The 18,697-nt window shown below is 42.8% G+C and overlaps 1 protein-coding gene across 1 annotated transcript; it reads right to left on the bottom strand.

Moving 5' to 3' along the window:
• Positions 1-338: 338 nt before the first annotated feature.
• On the bottom strand, positions 339-12,291 carry LOC121558165 (galanin receptor type 1-like). The gene is made up of 3 exons (XM_041871636.2): positions 11,282-12,291; positions 10,986-11,051; positions 339-2,347 (listed from the first exon to the last, which is right to left on the bottom strand). Exons 1-3 carry the CDS (start codon positions 11,954-11,956, stop codon positions 2,030-2,032), a joined length of 1,059 nt encoding a protein of 352 aa, XP_041727570.2. The 5' UTR covers positions 11,957-12,291; the 3' UTR covers positions 339-2,029.
• Between the last annotated feature and the right edge of the window lie 6,406 nt (positions 12,292-18,697).

Below are 18,697 nucleotides of genomic sequence, written 5' to 3' on the forward strand. Positions count from 1 at the left end.
ACGCCCTTATGTGGTGGTGAGTGAAAACTTGACAAGAGTTATGACAGGAAATGCTTTGCAAGGTAGTTGGTTGGGGGTTGTGGGGAACGTAAATTGCAGGATTTGTAATCTGTGAGTAGCAGCAGTTTCCAATCCATGCATGTATGCATCCAATCCTAACACTTACCCTAACCACTTAATAGCATGCCTAAACCTATTCTAGATGTTCATTACTGACATTTGGTGGTCCTCTGTAGCTCAGCTGGTAGAGCACGGCGCTTGTAACGCCAAGGTAGTGGGTTCGATCCCCGGGACCACCCATACACAAAAAATGTATGCACGCATGACTGTAAGTCGCTTTGGATAAAAGCGTCTGCTAAATGGCTTATTATTATTATTTGCTAAGTAAGAGTGTGCAACAGCGCCTCGCTATGGCGATAGCCACACACCGTACAATGAACACGAAGTGAGCGTCCCATGGCAGTACTCAAATATATACAAATCCGTATGAGATAGTTTTGTCCTATACCATGGATAGAAATAACCAAAGTGCTGTCTCTTGTTTTTTGGTTTTTACTGTAATCATTCTTGCTCTCTATCTAGAGTAGACAATCCCTGATTGGCTTATGTTAACCAAACAAAATATGTAAATATTTAAAGAGTATTAGCTAGCTTTCGACACATAAAATGAGAAGAAGTGACTTTTTCAAATCTCTCTCACGTATACTAAACTATCAAACGTGGATGTGGTATTAGCTGTGAAAGGGAGCAGGATATACTTTTAAGAAAATAATTATGTTTTTTTCTGTTTACTTCTGATTGTAAGTGGTTACCACAGACAAACAACAACTTGACACTCTGATCTTTGAAGATTTTTCTTTAGTTTTCTCTGAAATGATGGGGGGGAAATGGAGGTCAGAGGGTAACGAGATCCCACACAATGCCTTTGAAGCAAGGTTGCTCAGTGATCCAGCACTAAGATAAAACCACAAACTGTACCTGTACAAGCTTTAATGTACAAGCCAATGTCATGACAAAACAATATGCCAGAAAACATGGACTTAAGCTTCCCATATCATACACCAATTAAATAAATAAGATAAAGTAGGCTTATATTGAGTACACATTAGAGTATTTTTAAATAGCTTATACAATATCGTTAATAAAAATCCCAACTTGTGTTTTTTTCCACTAAAAGGTCTCTATTACAGATGGCAAGACAGGTTTAAGTTATACGGACAACATTTCGCTTGTATACACATTGGCAACTCGCAACAAGAGAATCAGCCATTACATTCAAACAACAAAATGCTTTCTCTTCAAAAAACATTCAACTTTAAAGAGAAAATTACACTGTGTACATTTTTTTTTTTCTTGGCAATATCTAATAGAGCAATAGCTAATATGTTTTACCTATTCAAAACTACTCCATGGTAGGCTACCATGTAACATATACAGCAGTAACCACAGGCTTTAATGTGTAGAGTGAAGCTATTTTATAGACGTTCATTTCAATAGCTACTTATGAGAGCAGAAATACAGCATCAAGAAGGACCAACAATATGCACATGCACAAAATACATGCACATATAAGAAGGCAAATTACCAAACATTCACAGTTTTGATGCATAATAAGACGATCAGAAATATCAAAGTCCACATTCTTTCCTTTCCTTGAGAGTCAGATTCAGCAATCTTACTGTGATCATGACAGAGAGAAAGAGAGAGAGAAAACAAGATAGATGAGATAGGGAGCAAGAGAGAAAGACAAAGAAAGAGAGATGCTCACTATACATATGATAGGATGTCCAGTATGGCACATCGTCTGGCGTGGCGTTATTCTGGTGATGGAACAGCGCTGATGTGGAACTGTGTAGCTTGAACTAATATCCAGTTGTCTTCATATTGTCTGTCCATAGCCCATGCTATCCCATCCCCAACAATATCTGAACAGAAACATGGAACCTCATAGCATTATATGTCTCAGAAGGACCCTCGAAAACAACCAATCATCATGGCCGTAGTTGAGCTGGCTCTCAGTGACCTTCAATCAGACGTTGGTGCAGTTGGTGGAGGGCGGTGTGTTGTCCACCTTGCTGCGTAACTCCTTGAGTTCGTTGAGAGGGGAGTTGTTAATCTGACACCTGAACACCTGCTTGTAGGCCTTCCTGAAGTTCTCAGAGAGGAAGGCGTAGATGACAGGGTTGACGGAGGAATTGCTGTAGGCCAGGCAGTGGGCCGCCACCCGGAACAAGAAGGACCACTGGGTCAGAGGGAAGTTGCCGAACTCCACCCACAGGTGGACCACATGATGGGGGAGCCATGACAGGCAGAACACCACCACCACTACAAGAACCGTCTGGGCAGTCTATTGGGGGAAGAGAGAGAGAGGGAGGGAGGGAGGGGGGGCACAGGGTAAGAGGTATCCAAGTATGAAGGGTGGCATTTGTCCACTACAGTTTTCTTAGAAAAAAATTAATTTGACTTCTGAACTTATCTTTTAATGTCAATACATTGTCTATTTGTTATAACTGTGTGCATCCACTAAACATGTGACATGTCCCTTTATGAGATTGTCTTTCAGTAGAATCTGGGATGTTCTCATGTCTTTTGCCAAAACTAGCAGAGTTAAAGGTGGCACCTGTCAGCTGAAAGGCCAATTTCATGCTTGCTGGCCTGCACTGCCTTTCCCCTGCATTCCTGGCTTGCAGATTTGATTTACAGCTGTGTTAAATAATTAGCACGCAACATGGGAGATATATTAAAGAGCGGGAACATACTAAGAAGGCATTGGGGCTGGGCTGGAGATGTTTACAAATGTGTCTGCTTGCTTTCCGCTGCTATTTGGGTAAAAGGGAGGCTCGAGTGCCTGCCTGCCACAGCGGTCCCCGAGCACCACTAACAGGGTAGCATTTGGAGCTTTTCCAGGAAACTGGGAGACGATGCCGTGAAAAAGGAGGGAGGGAAGGAGAGAGGGAGATGCAGGACACAGAGAGAGGAGTGAGGCAGGGAGAAAGATATATGGTTAAAGACCTATAGGGAGACAGACAGAACGAAAGAGAGATCAGACATGCAGACAGAGAGGGAGAGGATTAGCTAAGTAATGAATGAAGTGAAGTTTTCAGTAAGCACGGTGGCATCATGAAAATGTACATAGGTCCAGCTCAAACACCTACAATTCAGCACTACAACCAGCCCAAAATCAACATCAACAACATTGTTACAAAAGGCACAGCCACATAAAAAACCTCCCGTTCACCTGTTCCCAGGTCTCCTTTGAAGACTAGCAGAACTGACTGTACACTGAACTCCCAATCATTCAAATCAAATCAAATCAAATTGTATTTGCCACATGGGCCGAATACAACAGGTGTAGACATTACAGTGAAATGCTTACTTACAAGCCCTTAACCAACAATGCAGTTTAAGAAAAAAATGAAAATAGCAAATAATTCAAGAGCAGCAGTAAAATAAAATAACAGTAGGGAGGTTATATACTGGGGGTACCGGTACAGAGTCAATGTGCGGGGGCATCGGTTAGTCGAGGTAATTGAGGTAATATGTACATTTGGGTAGAGTTAAAGTGACTATGCATAAATAATAAACAGAGTAGCAGCAGCGTAAAAGAGGGGGTTGGGGTGGGGTGGGGGGGCAATGCAAATAGTCCGGGTAGCCATGATTAGCTGTTCAGGAGTCTTATGGCTTGGGGGTAGAAGCTGTTAAGAAGCCTTTTGGACCTAGACTTGGCGCTCCGGTACCACTTACCGTGCGGTAGCAGAGAGAACAGTCTATGACTAGGGTGGCTGACTAGGGTGACACTGCCTGGTATACAGGTCCTGGAAGGCAGGAAGCTTGGCCCCAGTGATGTACTGGGCCGTACGCACTACCCTCTGTAGTGCCTTGCGGTCGGAGGCCGAGCAGTTACCATACCAGGCGGTGATGCAACCAGTCAGGATGCTCTCGATGGTGCAGCTGTATAACTTTTTGAGGATCTGAGGACACATCTTTTCAGTCTCCTGAGGGGGAATAGGCTTTGTTGTGCCCTCTTCACAACTGTCTTGGTGTGTTTGGACCATGATAGTTTGTTGGTGATGTGGACACCAAGGAACTTGAAGCTCTCAATCTGTTCCACTACAGCCTCGTCGATGAGAATGGGGGCGTGCTCAGTCCTCTTTTTTTTCCCTGTAATCCACAATCATCTCCTTTGTCTTGATCACGTTGAGGGAGAGGTTGTTATCCTGGCACCACACGGCCAGGTCTCTGACCTCCTCCCTATAGGCTGTCTCATAATTGTCGGTGATCAGGCCTACCACTGTTGTGTCATCGGCAAACTTAATGATGGTGTTGGAGTCGTGCCTGGCTATGCAGTCATGGGTGAACAGGGAGTACAGGAGGGGACTGAGCACGCACCCCTGAGGGGCCCCTGTGTTGAGGATCAGCGTGGCAGATGTGTTACCTACCCTTACCACCTGGGGGCAGCCCGTCAGAAAGTCCAGGATCCAGTTGCAGAGGGAGGTGTTTAGTCCCAGGGTCCTTAGCTTATTGATGAGCTTTGAGGGCACTATGGTGTTGAACGCTGACCTGTGGTCAATGAATAGCATTCTCACGTAGGTGTTCCTCTTGTCCAGGTGGGAAAGGGCAGTGTGGAGTGCAATAGAGATTGCATCATCTGTGGATCTGTTGGTGCGGTATGCAAATTGGAGTGGGTCTAGGGTTTCTGGGATAATGGTGTTGATGTCAGCCATGACCAGCCTTTCAAAGCACTTCATGGCTACAGACGTGAGTTCTACGGGTCGGTAGTCGTTTAGGCAGGTTATCTTAGTGTTCTTGGGCACAGGGACAATGGTGGTCTGCTTGAAACATGTTGGTATTAGAGACTCAGTCAGGGACATGTTGAAAATGTCAGTGAAGACACTTGCCAGTTGGTCAGCGCATGCTCAGAGTACACGTCCTGGTAATCCGTCTGGCCCTGCGGCCTTGTGAATGTTGACCTGCTTAAAAGTCTTACTCACATTGGCTACAGAGAGCTTGATCACATAGTCATCCGGAACATCCTTGACCAGGTTTGCACACACTGCAACAGGGATTTTGACCCACTCCTCCATACAGACCTTCTCCAGATCCTTAAGGTTTCGGGGCTGTCGCTGGGCAATACAGACTTTCAGCTCCATCCAAAGATTTTCTATTGGGTTCAGGTCTGGAGACTGGCTAGGCCACTCCAGGACCTTGAGATGCTTCTTACGGAGCCACACCTTAGTTGCCCTGGCTGTGTGTTTCGGGTCGTTGTCATGCTGGAAGACCCAGCCACGTCCCATCTTCAATGCTCTTACTGAGGGAAGGAGGTTGTTGGCCAAGATCTCGCGATACATGGCCCCATCCATCCTCCCCTCAATACGGTGCAGTCGTCCTGTCCCCTTTGCAGAAAAGCATCCCCAAAGAATGATGTTTCCACCTCCATGCTTCACGGTTGGGATGGTGTTCTTGGGGTTGTACTCATCCTTCTTCTTCCTCCAAACACGGCGAGTGGAGTTTAGACCAAAAAGCTCTATTTTTCTCTCATCAGACCACATGACCTTCTCCCATTCCTCCTCTGTATCATCCAGATGGTCATTGGCAAACTTCAGACGGGCCTGGAAATGCGCTGGCTTGAGCAGGGGGACCTTGCGTGCGCTGCAGGATTTTAATCCATGACGGCGTAGTGTGTTACTAATGGTTTTCTTTGAAACTGTGGTCCCAGCTCTCTTCAGGTCATTGACCAGGTCCTGCCGTGTAGTTCTGGCCTGATCCCTCACCTTCCTCATGATCATTGATGCCCCACGAGGTGAGATCTTGCATGGAGCCCCAGACCGAGGGTGATTGACCGTCATCTTGAACTTCTTCCATTTTCTAATAATTGTGCCAACAGTTGTTGCCTTCTCACCAAGCTGCTTGCCTATTGTCCTGTAGCCCATCCCAGTCTTGTGCAGGTCTACAATTGTATCCCTGATGTCCTTACACAGCTCTCTGGTATTGGCCATTGTGAAGAGGTTGGAGTCTGTTTGATTGAGTGTGTCGACAGGTGTCTTTTATACAGGTAACAAGTTCAAACAGGTGCAGTTAATACAGGTAATGAGTGGAGAACAGGAGGGCTTCTTAAAGAAACACTAACAGGTCTGTGAGAGCCGGAATTCTTACTGGTTGGTAGGTGATCAAATACTAATGTCATGCAATAAAATGCAAATTAATTATTTAAAAATCATACAATGTGATTTTCTGGATTTGTTTTTAGATTCCGTCTCTCACAGTTGAAGTGTACCTATGAACAAAATTACAGACCTCTACATGCTTTGTAAGTAGGAAAACCTGCAAAATCGGCAGTGTATCAAATACTTGTTCTCCCCACTGTATATCCCCCCCCCACCCCCCCCACACACACACACACACACACATGCCCACACACACAAACACACAAACACACATACCCACACACATATACCCCAAAACTGTTAAATCAGCTAATTAACTGTGCCTCACACCTCCTACGCAGGGAATTCATTAAAACATAGTGGCATGCCAATCAAAAACAAACCCATTACCTACTCCAGGGAACAACTTTTTTTGCAGAACAGCCTAAAGGTGTTTTTAAGACTGCAATCGCTAACAATCGTCTGTTGACATTTAATTTATTCAAGTATGTTTATTATGAAGTGTCAGGAAGTACTGGAATTGATATGACACATTACATTTATAACCAAGTGCATGATACAAAAATCCAGGTTTATCTGGCCTCCATTGCTCTCACGTCACGATTCCCTTTATAATAATCCAAACACATAGTCAAGATTATTTTGAGGAGTGGATTGAAAGTATAACATTTGCTCAATACGCTTGTCAAAGTAAAGGACAAAGAGTCTATTAGGGAGGATTACAGGAGCTTTAGAGCTATCCCTATGAGCACAAGATGGTGAAAAGACGTTAAAAATACGTATTTTTGTTGTGCTCACTGGGATGCCACACACGACAGTCTATAAACACCCTGTCCTCTTTCTGTGTGTACCCAGGGCTGATAAGTAGAGATGTTTTATAACAGTGGCAATAGTAAACATTGTTTTCCCAGCTGCTCCTGACACGCCGTTTCACAGCATTGGAGGAGTTACTGAACTGATGGCTGGAGATCGAGGCCAGCCTCCTCCTACTCCTCACACATGCACACACATATGCGAGCACACACACACACATGCGTACATACATACATACACTGAGTGTACAAAACATTATGAACACCTGCTCTTTCCATGACATAGACTGACCAGGTGAATCCAGTTGAAAGCTATGATCCCTTATTGAAGTCACTTGTTAAATCCACTTCAATCAGTGTAGATGAAGGGGAGCAGACAGGTTAAAGAAGGATTTTTAAGCCTTGAGACAATTGAGACATGGATTGTGTACGTGTGCCATTCATAGGCAAGACAAATGATTTAAGTGCCTTTGAACGGGGTATGGTAGTAGGTGCCAGGCGCACCGGTTTGTGTCAAGAACTGCAACGCTGTTTTTCACACTCAACAGTTTCCCGTGTGTATCAAGAGTGGTCCACCACCCAAAGGACATCCAGCCAACTTGACACAACTGTGGGAAGCACTGGAGTCAACATGGGCCAGCATCCCTGTGGAACGCTTTCGACACCTTCTAGAGTCCATGCCCCGATGAATTGAGGCTGTTCTGAGGGCAAAAGGTGCAACTCAATATTAGGAAGGTGTTCTTAATGTTTTGTACCCTCAGTGTACATATACTGTATGTGCACACACACACACACACACACACACACACACACAGACAGACACACACATTTTATTATACCTTTAATTGAACACCTTGTCTCTTGATCTGCTTATGGACACAGCCTCAGTTTACTTTACTAATTTGACACATATAATTGTATCCACAAGCTTCAACTGTAAATAAATTAGGCTGGTTGGGTGAGATGGTTGAAGGCTCAGACATGCGCATCGGTTTCCATCCAATTGGCGACATATTTTCATGAGAATATTCTAAAATCTGCATAAAAACAATATGCAAATTCTTCCACCAGAGGTGTTTACATCAAATTGACATATTGCGGCTGTGCGTGATGACATAGTACACATACAAATAATTTTTGCAGTTAAATTCCAATATAAGTTAAATGGGTTTCCATCACATCTTCACATTTACTGATTGTTTTGTTACAATTTTGGGGGAGTTATATAGTGAAAGTGCCGACTCTGGTATTGGCATGTGCGCCTTAGCCAACAGTTTGCAGATACGTGGTCCTCTGTAGCTCAATTGGTAGAGCATGGCGCTTGTAACGCCAGGGTAGTGGGTTCGATCCCCGGGACCATCCATACGTAAAAATGTATGCGCACATGACTGTAAGTCGCTTTGGATAAAAGCGTCTGCTAAATGGCATATTATTATTTATTATTATTATACAGTGCGGGTATAGCCTACATGATGAGATTATTATTATTATTATTATTTGTCAAATGGCAGCCAAGCATCGATCATCATGTCACCAGAATAAGACCTTGGTATTTATTGGAAAGGATCATCAAGCTCATCATCTTGCACTTTCACCACCCTGTGAAGTTCATCATAACTGATTTCATCTGTAGCCTAATAAATTGCATGCTTTCCCAAGTCGTAGTGGGAGGACCACACAACATGTAATCATGTGACTCCAAGTTTACGTGATATGATGGTTATTATTAAAAGCGTTTCCACCGCCATTTCTCACATAATTAATTTCACAGACACAAAAAGATCCCACCTTGTCTAGCATATTTAGTTTTGTGGACATTTGGAAAGTTTACCAACAAATTAGTTGTTTCCATCAGGCCTGTTGTGTCATTTTTTATCCGATATGTACTTTACTCATATTAAAAGGTTGGATGGAAACCTGATTATAGTCAAGATATTCCTATAGACAGATATTTCAGTAATCAGAGTTTATACTCATTGAATGACATTTACACTGTCTAGATGTGACAAAATGAGAATACATTTTTGTAAACACTTAGTTCAGACCATCATTACTATTTTATTGTTTAGTTGTGTGCAAGGCATGTGGACCTGTATGTTGGCATATTGTAAAAGGCCAACACTAAAGAGCCAATGTATTAAAAAATCAGAGGACACTACTGAACCGTTTATTTTGAGCATATTGGCTAGAACAAATATAGATCTCTGAGGCCCATGTGTTGGTGTGTGATACAGTCCTGACAGATGGTCAGCGCAGCGCCAGGCGAGCAGCAGCAGCGGGTTGGCTCAGACAGGTAAATGGCCATCAGGAAGAGTAATGGCTGAAAGTCCAGTTTGATTGCACTTTCCCACTCTGCTGCTTTACTCAAGTGTGGTAATTGACAGGCGCTTCAGGGACATTGTAGATGGAATGTACTGCCGATACCAAGTGCCTTATATTCAACTTACAATACTGACTAAGTTTATCAGTTATTTTTCTTCGCTAGACTATTATTTTTGCCTAGAAAACTGGCAAAGGGATGTTGGTTCTTCCATGGTATATGTTGCAGCTCTATGCAGGTGCGTCATGCACCCCAAAAAATCTGAGCTGGCACAGAGTACGTGAGGATGGCTAGGGGGTTGTCTGGAGGGGGGCTAGGCCGCAAGTCCGGAAGTTGGAGATTTTTACATTTTTCAAACACCTGAAACAGCTTTTTCCTACAATCTAGAGCCATAATCATTATGATTAATTCTTTGTCAAAAATATGTCTATTTGTCTGCATATCTAAGCATACCTCTTGAGCTGTCTGTGGTTCTTCTTTTAAAGAAACTAAATATGCTTCTCTCTGCTAAAATCTGTGTAAAAGATTGAAAGGAATGTGAGTTTTATTCAGTACATGTAGTTATTGCTTGCTTTTCTAAAGTCTACCAACCTTGCCAGAAGACATGCCAGCTAAGATAGTTAGACAAGCTAGCTACTCTAACTTGATTGATATCCTGAAATGGCTTCTTGGTAGCTAGTTATGAGGTTGAGAGATTGGGAACCTATCTGTGCCAGCTAAAGCCAACTTCATAAAATTGCTAGGTGGCTAGCAGTATTACAGAGAAACATCAACCAAAAATATATTATTATTAGTTGTATTTAATTTTTTTAAACAGAACAAATCTGATATTGGCCATGACGCTTCTGGCTCTATGCTTCTATACACAATGTCCCTGAAAATGGCACATTACTAAACATGGGATTTCTCAAATCACATTAAGATTGTGCAACGACTTGAACCAAATTGATCATCAACATCATCATAAACATCATCATAAAGTGCATTGAAAAGTAAGAGGGGTTGGACATTGCACATTGAACATTGCATGATATGTTTGACATGATTATATCTTTGAAAACATCTTATCCAAACTGTATTTTTAGGCTACAGGGGTAGAAGAAGCCTTATATAGCTTCAAAGATATTGTATGTTTTAACACTTCCCTAGCGCTCTAGACAAGATGTCTAGCAAAACTATTAAAGTAAAAATGTCAAAAACAACAAAACAGGGTCCCCGCCACTTATTTGGCATAAAGCTGAGCTGAGATATGAGGCTTCAGAAAGGTAACCCCTCCCAAAATCATAGACAGCTCTCTAAATGCACGGACTGACAGTCCAAGATGATAAAACGTATTTTTAACTATATCTTTACATTCTTGGTGTTTGTACACAAGTACTAAAACCTTATATTTTGGGTTATGATAAAGACACAGTGGGTCATAGTGGTAAGCTCATGAGACATGTATAAGTTATAATCTTCAAGAATCATTGGGTAAATATCAAGAATTGAAATAACCATTGCACAGCTTTCTAAATCCCAGACTGTAGCTTTAAACTACTGTCGGTGCTGTTCCCATACTATTGCTGCTGGACAACTGGTGTGGGAGACTGTAATACTCCAACATACTGCATTTGTGGGGATGTCCGCCATACACTAATGATCACCATCAACAGTCAATATGCAAATGTAATTAATGGTTTTACATACCTTCTTTTTCGATGCCTCTGACTTTTTGGACATGTTTCTGAGTTTTTTGTGCAGGTGATTTAAAACCTGAAAATGCATAAACAATTGTGTGATGACATACCAAACAATTAATTAAAGCCTATGTTATAACAAATATGTAATGACATTATATTGAAATAATGTAATTTCAAAGGCTATCTAATTTATGTCTTAGTTGTCCCCATTTTAGAGTGCCCAAATTCAGAAATTGACATAACTAATTGTCAATACAATTATCTATCAATGCAATAATAAATAAATCAGGATTGCTTGCTTACCTTTGCGTAACAGAACGAAATTAGCAGCAGGGGCAATACATAACCAAAAACAAACGTGCACACAACATAGACTTTCTTTTGGTTTTGATCCGGCCACACTTCCCAGCAATATGTGTGATTCTCATCTCTCTGGTATATGTTGTGTATGACCGCGACTGGCGCTGCCATGGCCAAAGAGAGTGTCCAAATGACCACCACTCCGATCAAAGCGTGTTTTGACACGCGGATGGAGGACGACTTTCTGGAGTGAACAATCGCAATGTAGCGGTCCACCGACATTGCGGACAAGGTGAAAATACTGACCAGCATGGAAACGGTGAAGAAATAATGAATGAACTTGCAGATAAAGGCACCCAGAACCCATGTCGGCATCATGTAAATGGTTGACTGAAAAGGGATGCAGAAAAGCAGGTAGGACAGGTCGGCGATGCTAAGGTTGAGGATGAATATGTTGGTGGTGCTCCGTGGTTTTCCGGGTTTACTACGGGCCAGCACAGTGATCACCATGGAGTTTCCCAACACTCCAAGCGTAAAGATGAGTCCGAAAACCAAAAGCGTAATGAAATTGTCCATGCCAATCCCGAACAAAAGTTTCAGATTTTCCTCCTCGAAATCCGTTCTGTTGAGATACCATGTTTCAAATTCGGTTAGGTTGTCCAAACCTGACGAGTTCATCACTTTTTCTAGTGCTGAACTATTTTCAAATGTAAGTGTAGGGCGCACAAATGCCTTAATATGTCTTCCTAGGTCGTTTGACAGTAGCTGACAGATGTTTTTTCCTATTCAGATAATAAAAGCATAATTTGTTTGAGTCTCTTGAATACAGCCATCACACAATATTATATCTCAATTCGTTGCAATGTTCCTCATTCTTTTTCGATACAATGTAAGTGAAGATACTTTTTATGAAACATTTTGTCAATATGTCTGAAGTTAGCTGTCCAGAGTGTACTGTTCTACATATTCTTGGTGCGTAATGCAGTTGCTGTCTCCACCTGATGCGTCCTCAGTCGCTGGATGGCTCCGCGCAAATCCCTCGCCCTATTTCCCCCTACAAATTATAGAAGGGGCTGGGCTGCGCGTCTCACGTCAGCTTTCAGTACCACCGCCCAAGATGTACGAAAAAGCACTCCAAAATTAAACTTGGTCTGTCCACGCTCTCGTGGTCATAATTATGCACAATGCGATTTATAAGACATCGAATGACACCATTCTCTTGTAGGCTCAAATTTGGGGTGATTTGCAATTGCTAACAGCAGTTGATTAATTGTTCAGCATTATCTCTTCATAATGTAGTGTACACTCAATGTAGTTGGCATTCATCAATCTGTGAAATAGGCTGTTGGTTTATGAAACAAGGTGATGGATATGTGGTTTGCCAATGAAGGATAGTGGGCCAGGCTTGACAAACATTATCTCATCCCAAATTATTATAAAAATGTTTTGCAAGCATTAGCTACTCTCTGATAATGGTAAATTATTGTGTCTGGCACTTGTACTGGCAGTAGGCCTACAGCATGTATTTAGGGACAGGCTACTTTATGAGATGGAAGCATTTACAGTAAAATATACACAATATACCATTAGTATATACCCCAATGTTCTCCCCAGTGGATGGCCAAATGTTGGTGCCATTCCGCCTCTGCTGAACAACATCAGGACAAAGAAAAGACTAAGTGTGCTCTCTAGAACAAATCATTTCAGTTATCTCTGATATCCTTCAATTTGCTTCCCCTCACCCATATAATTTACTAACTGAAAGTTGGGCACTTCCTCCATTATCACATACAGTTGAAGTCGGAAGTCTACATACACCATAGCCAAATACATTTAAACTCAGTTTTTCACAATTCCTGACATTTAATCCTAGTAAAAATTCACTGTCTTAGGTCAGTTAGCATCACCACTTTATTTTAAGAATGTGAAATGTCAGAATAATAGTAGAGAGAATGATTTATTTCAGCTTTTATTTCTTTCATCACATTCCCAGTGGGTCAAAAGTTTACATACACTCAATTAGTATTTGGTAGCATTGCCTTTAAATTGTTTAACTTGGGTCAAACGTTTCGGGTAACCTTCCACAAGCTTCCCACAATAAGTTGAGTGAATTTTGGCCCATTCCTCCTGACAGAGCTGGTGTAACTGAGTCAGGTTTGTAGGTCTCTTTGCTTGCACACACTTTTTCAGATCTGCCCACAAATGTTCTATAGGATTGAGGTCATGGCTTTGTGATGGCCACTCCAATACCTTGACTTTGTTGTCCTTAAGCCATTTTGCCATAACTTTGGAAGTATGCTTGGGGTCATTGTCCATTTGGAAGACCCATTTGCGACCAAGCTTTAACTTCCTGACTGATGTCTTGAGATGTTGCTTCAATATATCCACTTCATTTTCCTTCCTCATGATGCCATCTATTTTGTGAAGTGCACTTGTCCCTCCTGCAGCAAAGCACCCCTGCATCATCACTGCATGATGCTGCCACCCCTGTGCTTCACGGTTGGGATGGTGTTCTTCAGCTTGCAAGCAACCCCCTTTTTCCTCCATACATAACGATGGTCATTATGGCCAAACAGTTCTATTTTTGTTTCATCAGACCAGAGGACATTTCTCCAAAAAGTACGATCTTTGTCCCCATGTCCAGTTGCAAACCATAGTCTGGATTTTTTATGGCGGTTTTGGAGCAGTGGCTTCTTCCTTGCTGAGCAGCCTTTCAGGTTATGTCGATATAGGACTCGTTTTACTGTGGATATAGATACTTTTGTACCTGTTTCCTCTAGCATCTTCACAAGGTCCTTTGCTGTTGTTCTGGGATTGATTTGCACTTTTCGCACCAGAGTACTTTCATCTCTAGGAGACAGAACGCATCTCCTTCCTGAGCGGTATGACGGCTGCGTGGTGCCATGGTGTTTATACTTGCGTACTATTGTTTGTACAGATGAACGTGGTACCTTCAGGTGTTTGGAAATTGCTCCCAAGGATGAACCAGACTTGTGGAGGTCTACAAAAAAAATGTCTGAGGTCTTGGCTGATTTCTTTTGATTTTCCCATGATGTCAAGCAAAGAGGCCCTGAGTTTGAAGGTAGGCCTTGAAATACATCCACAGGTACACCTCCATTTGACTCAAATTATGTCCATTAGCCTCTCAGAAGCTTCTAGAGCTATGACATAATTTTCTGGAATTTTCCAAGCTATTTAAAGGCACAGTCAACTTAGTGTATGTAAACTTCTGACCCACTGGAATTGTGATACAGTGAATTATAAGTGAAATAATCTGTCTGTAAACAATTGTTGAAAAAATGACTTGTGTCATGCACAAAGTAGCCAAAACTATAGTTTGTTAACAAGAAATTTGTGGTGGTTGAAAAACGAGTTTTAATGACTCCAACCTAAGTGTATGTAAACTTCCGACCTCAACTGTATGTGCAGGACTAAACAGCACAGATGAGATTTATGACTGGTGGATCATGCTTAAACACAAACACACACACACACACACACACATACGGGGACACAAACATGCACACACACGCACATAAACACACACATGCACGCACACACAAACGCACACGCGCAAACAAACACACTATATGTGGGACTTGTACAGTTCCTTGATAGCGTATGGGACTCTATAGTACACTGTGAGTTATGACCTATTGTCCAAGATTTTGGCTGTTGATTAAGATTAGACAGTGTGACACAAAAACCCTGCTGTAGCCTATTGTTGGGGTGTCATGGAGCTCTGGGGTATGATTTACCAATATACTTGGAGATATCAAAGAAAAACAATAACATTGCTATAACTGGAATTGAAATGGAACTGACCACCATCTCTTCTGAGGACATCCAGGCATTCTGAAGGTTATTTTTCTATGCCTGTGTTAATGCTACGGCGCTGGCCTCAGCTGGGAGATGAAATGGAATGGACCCAGAAGTTCAGCGAGCGCTGCCCTAGGAGCTGTGGCAACAGAGCCACGATGCAAGGTAGAGTGTATTTCCCTCATTGTCCTGGGTCAGGGTCGAGTGGCTTTTCTCAGCCCAGCTAGCACCGGGCTATCAGTGCATACCCAAACACACATTTTCACACAGCACCCATATCACCCCAATCATGGCAGCTGTGTTTACCCACATCAGCAGAGAGTCAACACCACAGGCAGAAATAAGTAATGCTGCCATTTGAGTCGGAACCATTCCATTGGCTTCAAGACCTTTTGCTTCACAGACAACAAAGGCATTGTGCCTGACATGGTTACACAAACACAGGCACCTAGATCACTTTAATGCTTTGTCCAATACTTCTGGACAAGGGAGAGTAGACTTATAAGCTATATCTTATTCTTCATTTGGCTGAATGTCATTGTTTACTGCACTCTTTCATTCAATGAACACAAGGAAAATGTATTTTAGACAGCCCTAGTATTTTCATGAGAAATTATCAATAGCATCCAGGTTTTATTCACAGGGCTTAATGTGATTGAGATAAATATGGAATGATGTAAACAGATTGACGCCAAACAAATGACGGCAATCATAAAGATTATTTCACAAGTAAATGTATTATTTCAAAATGAAAGTAAACAGTGAGGTTTATATAGTTATTATATTTTATATCTGGTTTATGTGAGCCTTATGACTCCAGATGATGATCATTGTTAAGATAGAAAGAGTAACATTGAGACAGGATGATGTACAGCATTAATAACATACACACCAAAATGCCAATAAACACAATCAATGTCAGAATATTCTTAAATATACTTAAAACAGATTGATGAATACAACAACATCCATTTACACTATCAACTTATCGGCATCAACCTTTTCAGAATTGTTCATATTGCCAAACAAATAACTGAGAATATAGGTTATAGAAAAATAGACTACATTGTTAATATTGAATTTTACTTCCACTAGATGGAGCTCTTCTATATTGAAGAGATGGGGTTGTCTAATGCAGCTGTGACAGTCATTTATTAGCTGATTAACTGAACTACTTAATTGAACGCTTAATACAGGCAGCCTAAATAGGTGTGGAATAAATTAAGATGTGAGCTTTTTCTGTACTTACAGGAGCAAACATGCAATGAGAATAAAAAATAAACCTTTACAATCAAATAAGTACGTAGAATGTATATGCAAATATTTGGTTTGGACAACCAACAAATACTGTTTCCTAGACTGTGAGCACTAAAATCTGTATTGTGAACACCCCATGTTCCTGGCAACGCACCACAAATAAGACTCTGTTCCCTCTGTGATTGGTCCGTCATTTTGTCAGATATCAGAGCTTTGTGTTGTGCCTCTATTTTATGCTATTTCATCCTTGGCTCACCTAGCTACGGATATAATGCCAATTACAGGCTTTCTGAGCACTAGGGGAAAAACCCCAGAATGACCTGTCAATTTTCTTCCGGTGTTGTTGCAGTGAACATTGCCTGAGTGTTCTGAGGGAGACTCACTATTTTCAGAGCACCTTAATCACTGCTTCTGTTGCGAAGGTGCCTCCGACTCCAGTGATATGGCAATTACCTGCTTGTTGTTGTCCAGGAAAGGAAGCTAGCTGGGCTAGCAGCATGCAGGAAACATTTTGGGCATTATAGGCTACCAGTATACAGTTCTGGGACCAGTTCAGACTCCTAAGTGGCAGATATAGAGAAAACAGAACAGCAGCTTACTTGTAAAGTCCACGTATTGAGGCATTAGCCATATGCAAATGTACAATAGTGAGGACAATGACAATAGCCAACTGAACAAATATCCATCTCAATCAGATGGTCAAAATAATGGTGTTAAGTTATAGCATCAATAACACAATGACCATTCACAAATCAAGGTGAAGCCCTGGATGTCACACCCTAATCTGTTTCACCTGTCTTGTGCTTGTCTCCACCCCCACCAGGTGTCTCCCATTTTTCCCCATTATCCCCTGTGTATTTATAGCTGTGTTTTCTGTTTGTCTGTTGCCAGTTTGTCTTGTTTTGTCAGGTCGTCCCAGAGTGTTTCCTGTTTTTCCCTGCGCTCTAGTTTTTTGTTTCTAGCCTTTCCGGTTCTGACCTTTCTGCCTGCCCTGACCCTGAGCCTGCCTGCCATTCTGTACCTGTCGGACTCTGACCTGGTTACGAACCTCTGCCTGTCCTCGACCTGCCCTTTGCCTGCCCCCGTGTAATAATAAATTATCTGAGAACTGAACCATCCGCCTCCTGTGTCTGTATCTTGGTCATATGCTGAGTCATAATAGTACGAACTGGCCATGACTGACCCAGCAGACTCAGACCAGCTCCGCAACGCTGTCTCCGTCCAAGGAGTTGCCATTGGTAGACACGAGGAAGTACTTCAAGACCTTATGGAAAGACTCCAGACCTGGGCGGAATGCCATAACCACGCTTTCACTGCGTTGCTGGAGCAATTCCGTGGGTTATCTACTAAGCAGCAAGCCACAACAGTAACCCCCCAGACTGTCAGTTACCTCGCTACCAGCGGTGCTTCTCCCCAATCTACCCCGGCTTTCCCGAGAACCCCGCTTACCTCTTCCGGAGCGTTATGCTGGAGATCCAGGATCCTGTCGGGCGTTTCTCTCCCAGTGTTCTCTCATCTTTGAGCTGCAGCCCTCTTCGTTTCCCTCGGATCGCGTACTTGATAACGCTGATGTCTGGGAGGGCTCTCGCCTGGGCTACAGCGGTGTGGGAGCAACAATCCACCGTTTGCCTCAGTCTGGAGGAGTTCATGGCGGAGGTTAGAAAGGTGTTTGATTCTCCGTTATCCGGGAGAGAGGCTGCTTGTAAGCTACTGCAACTGCGTCAAGACTCCCATAGTGTGGCAGACTACGCAGTAGATTTTCGCACTTTGGTCGCCGAGAGTGTCTGGAACCCACAGCTCTGTTCGACACGTTCCTGCATAGATTATCGGAGGTGGTTAAAGACGAGCTCATAGCCCGGGAGCTTCCCATGGATCTCGATTCTCTCATAGCCTTGACCATACGGATCGACGGGCGGCTACGGGAACGTAGGAGGGAGAGGAGGTCTGCTCCCGGTCACACTCGCTCGTCCATTGCGCCCACCTCACCTCAGAGGAATCCTGGAAGTCCCCGGGAGAATCCGATTTCACCTGAGTTCCCTCGGGAATCACAGAGGGCTGTCAACTTGCTTCCTCCGGAGCCCATGCAACTGGGCAGGGCCAGATTGTCTCCTGCTGAATGCTTACATAGACTGAGCACCAAGAGCTGTCTATATTGTGGAACAACAGGACATTACATATCTACCTGTCCATTAAAAGAATCATCAAGTAGGTATGAGTACGCTGGTGAGCCATACGGGGAGTTTCCCATTACTCGTACCCCTCTCCATGCCATCCTGTTGTGGGGTGACCAGTCCAAATCTCTCCGGGTGCTCATTGACTCTGGGTCCGACGAGAGCTTTATGG

Source organism: Coregonus clupeaformis, unplaced genomic scaffold, assembly GCF_020615455.1.
Source record: "Coregonus clupeaformis isolate EN_2021a unplaced genomic scaffold, ASM2061545v1 scaf0224, whole genome shotgun sequence".
NCBI classification, from domain to species: domain Eukaryota; kingdom Metazoa; phylum Chordata; class Actinopteri; order Salmoniformes; family Salmonidae; genus Coregonus; species Coregonus clupeaformis.